The sequence below is a fragment of the Palaemon carinicauda genome, chromosome 18 (assembly GCF_036898095.1).
Source record: "Palaemon carinicauda isolate YSFRI2023 chromosome 18, ASM3689809v2, whole genome shotgun sequence".
Taxonomy (NCBI): Eukaryota; Metazoa; Arthropoda; class Malacostraca; order Decapoda; family Palaemonidae; genus Palaemon; species Palaemon carinicauda.
In genome coordinates, this window is record NC_090742.1 from 7,629,127 (window position 1) to 7,633,313 (window position 4,187).

At 36.6% G+C, this 4,187-nt stretch overlaps 1 protein-coding gene across 1 annotated transcript in view; it reads right to left on the reverse strand.

Annotated features, from left to right (window-relative positions):
• Nucleotides 1-513, reverse strand: part of LOC137658036 (A-kinase anchor protein 200-like) — a 17,241-nt gene extending 16,728 nt beyond the window's left edge. The window contains exon 1 of the mRNA XM_068392751.1: nt 418-513. Coding sequence (XP_068248852.1) covers nt 418-513 — 96 coding nt within the window. The remainder of the gene's footprint in view (nt 1-417) is intronic.
• Between the last annotated feature and the right edge of the window lie 3,674 nt (nt 514-4,187).

Genomic DNA, 4,187 nt, shown 5'->3' on the forward strand with positions numbered 1-4,187 from the left:
AGAGAGAGAGAGAGAGAGAGAGAGAGAGAATTGAAAATAAAGAAAGGTAAGATAAAGTTGGACGAGTTGGAATATGAAAAAAAATCTGGGCGAGAGAGAGAGAGAGAGAGAGAGAGAGAGAGAGAGAGAGAAAATTGAAAATAAAGAAAGGTAAGATAAAGTTGGACGAGTTGGAATATGAAAAATAAATCTGGGTAAGAGAGAGAGAGAGAGAGAGAGAGAGAGAGAGAGATAGAAATTAAAAATAATGAAAAATAAAAAAAAAATAAATTTGGACGAGTTGGTAGTTGAAAAGAAAAAAATCTGGAAGAGAGAGAGAGAGAGAGAGAGAGAGAGAGAGAGAGAGAGAGGAGGATAAGTGGTTGAAGATGACCGGAATAACCTTGGAGATATGATGTGACAGAACACTTCAAGTACATTCGAAGATGTCATGATTTCAGGAACAGGGGAATTACCTCGTACATGATTCTCATTCACTTCTCTTCTTTCCATAATGTTTTTCTTTATTTCCATTTCTCATCGAGACAGCGGGAACTGTTATTTTCTTACTATTATTTTGGGGACTTTTCTCATTCTTATCTGTAGGCTTATAGTGCAGTTAGGATGTTTTTTTTCTGTTAAGATGTTTTTTTTTTTTTTTTTTTTTTTTTTTTTTTTTTTTTTTTTTGTTGGTTGGATTTAACATCACTGTTCATTTAATTTTCTGTTGCGATCATACGGTTATCGCAAATGTATAACTATGCTTATTTATAGTTGGTAACTGATGTGTTTTTTTTTTTTTTCAAGAATCTACAGATTTGTATGGCCTAAACTACGAAGTAATAAGTTAGATGCAATGATTGCTGCTTTATTGATAATAGTTTTTTTTTTTAGAGAGAGAGAGAGATTACATGCTAGAAATATGCAAATTACTGACATAAGACTTGCCAACATTTTCAGAACTTATTATCTGATGGTTATCTAAATACTAATCGTAACATTTAACGGATTTGAGTTCTATAACTGCTAACAGACGTGGATCTGTTCTATAAATTACGATTATGTTAATTAAAATAAGATGTTTATAACCAAGACAATTATACCACATCCAAAAAAAATGGTTCTCTAATTTGTATTATAAGATGATTAAGATAATACAGAAAATATAAAATATTTCCACACATGCATCAATACTTTTCCGAAAGCACAGATGTGTTTTATTATATTGTTTAAGGAAAATTTTCTCTTCTCTTGATGAAGTATGTTTCAGTTTGATTGAAATAACATAATTAATCAAAAAGTATAAAGTTTTAAGTTTGTATTTAATAACTTACTCTCCTTATTGTCACGTTTAATGTATGGTCTTTTTTTTCTTATTGTGAACATTTAGATGTCCCCATTGTCACGTTTAATGTATGGTCTTTTTTCTTATTGTGGACATTTAGATGTCCCCATTGTCACGTTTAATGTAAGGTCTTTTTTTCTCATTGTGGACATTTAGATGTCCCCATTGTCACGTTTAATGTATGGTCTTTTTTTCTTATTGTAAACATTTAGATGTCCCCATTGTCACGTTTATGTATGGTCTTTTTTTCTTATTGTGAACATTTAGATGTCCCCATTGTCACGTTTATGTATGGTCTTTTTTTCTTATTGTGAACATTTAGATGTTCCCATTGTCACGTTTAATGTATGGTCTTTTTTTCTTATTGTAGACATTTAGAATTATGAGTTAGATATCAGCATATTTCATTCCATTTATGATTGTCCATGCACTATTAAGGAAAAAAACTTATATTTCTTTTTCTTCTTTGCAGATATGTCTATGCTTGTTCGCTTGCCTAGCGGTTGGGCTAGCCGTCCCGGTCCCAGAAACAACCGCACCAGATAACAAGCAAAATCTTGAGAATCTTTTCCTTCATGCTAATCCAGAGGACAATGATATCAACGGTTCGCCAACGGTAAATCAGGTTACAGAAGAAAGCGAGGATGCGGCAATTGTCGATTCAGCAGCTGTAACTGAAAAAGAGAACGAGGTTCCAATTGAAATTGCAGAGGGTACAACTGAACCGGTTGATATCACTACACCGAAAGAAGTAGAGGAGCCTGAAATTTCGCCCAAGGTAAATCAGACAAAGTTGCCAGATGCACCTGCCACATTAGAACCTGCTAATGAAAACGCTTCCCTTACCATTGAAGATCCGGATTTTATATCTCAACCGGTACGTGAAGATGTAACATCGTGGTCAAATAGTGAAGAGGAGACATATGAATATGTGGTAGATCAAATAAGAGAACGCCTTTTTAACGAAGGTGACCTGGCTGATGTAGTCCCAGATGAAAATCAAGAGACATTTGAAGATGATTCCCAGGTAGTTCAAATAGCTGAAGGCCTTCTTAACGAAGGTGACCTGGCTGATGTAATCCCAGATGAAAATCAAGAGACATTTGAAGACGATTCCCGAGTAATCCAAATAACTGAAGGCCTTCTTAACGAAGGTGACCTGGTTAATGTAATCCCAGATGAAAATCAAGAGACATATGAAGACGATTCCCAGGTAATCCAAATAATTGAAGGGTTACGTAACGAAGGTGACCTGATCGATGTAATCCCAGATGAAAATCAAGAGACATTTGAAGACGATTCCCAGGTAGTCCAAATAACTGAAGGATTATTTAACGAAGGTGACAGGGTTGTTGTAATCCCAGATGAAAATCAAGAGACATTTGAAGATGAGCCGGTGATACCAGTATTTGGAGCCGAAACCGTATTTGAGGGAGAACAGATTGTACCAGAAACTAATGAACAAATGCCATCTGAAGATGAGCGGGAAGTCATAGTAGTTATTGATGAAAAATCGCCTTTTATGCCTACACCAGAGGAAGTATTTCCTGGAAATGAAGAAATTTTCATAATAGAAGATGAAATAGTTCCAGCACCTGAAGAGGAAGAAGAAGAAAGCTTCCCATTCAATAATGGAGAGGAGCAAATGGTGCCTACTTATTTCGAGGAATCTATGCCTACAGAGGGGGAAGACAATGAACAAATGCCTACTTTGGTGATTTCTGAGGATTCATATTTTTCAGAGGAGCCATTCGTACTTCCTCCTAATGACGAAAGCATTTTTGGATCATCCTTCCCTTCCTCTGATGAGGGAATGTTACTTGCAGGTATTGGGGAAGAATCTCAGCGCCCAGTCGATTATGATCAGATCCCAGACTACACATTTGATGGTGCTTATTACCCAGACGATGCATCAGATAACCCATTTATGTTTATGTCCCCTGGAGAATATTATATCCCTGAAGAGTCTTCGTTAGGTGGTGAAATTGAAAACGACGAATTTTCGACTTTTCCAGAAAATGAAAACAATTCGTTTACAGATGTTGTAGATGTTTTAAATGAACCTATCCCAATGAGAAACGATGATGAGACCCCTGCATTGGTTAACATATTAGTGATTGAAACAAAACCTCTATTGAGTGAAGGAAGACCCACAATTGAAGTTATTAATACCAACTTACCCCAAATTCCACCAAATGTTGTATTTGAGGCTGAAAACGTTGAGCAAGAGCCAATAGATTCAGATATCCCAGAATATACACAAGAAGATGACACGTTTACTGATGATAGTGAGCTACCTGAACAAAGTGGTTTGCTTACTCCAAATATGCTGGCTCAGCAGCCAATTATATTCCCAGAGGAATTTGTCCCTAAAAACACCATGCCAGTTTTCCCTAATGGATGGACTGAAGAAAATTTCTATGAGCCTCAAAGAGTGCAGTTACAAGACAACGTCCCTTTTGAACCTTTCACATATTCTTCTTACTCAAAGTACAGTTCCAATCGCATTCCAGGACCATCTTATGGTTCACCTGCTCTTCCTTTCAATCCCTATGGACCATCTGAAGAGCAATCCTTCTCTGGTCCTAATCCTCACCAACAAAATTTCGGTGAAGAGCAATCTGAAGATATGGATGGGATGATGAATGATGACATGCAGCCGCAGATGCCAAACACAAGGCTGCTTTCTTCAACTTCTGATGTTAGCATTTTCGACTATGAAGATATGCAAGAGAATGAGGGACCTACTCATTTCCATTTGACTGATGATGTCCCTCAAAATTCCAGATTCTCAAATGTCCCCAACAGATTTGACAGTTTCGTGGCTTCAATGATGCCAACGCGTGATGATATCAGTCAAGAT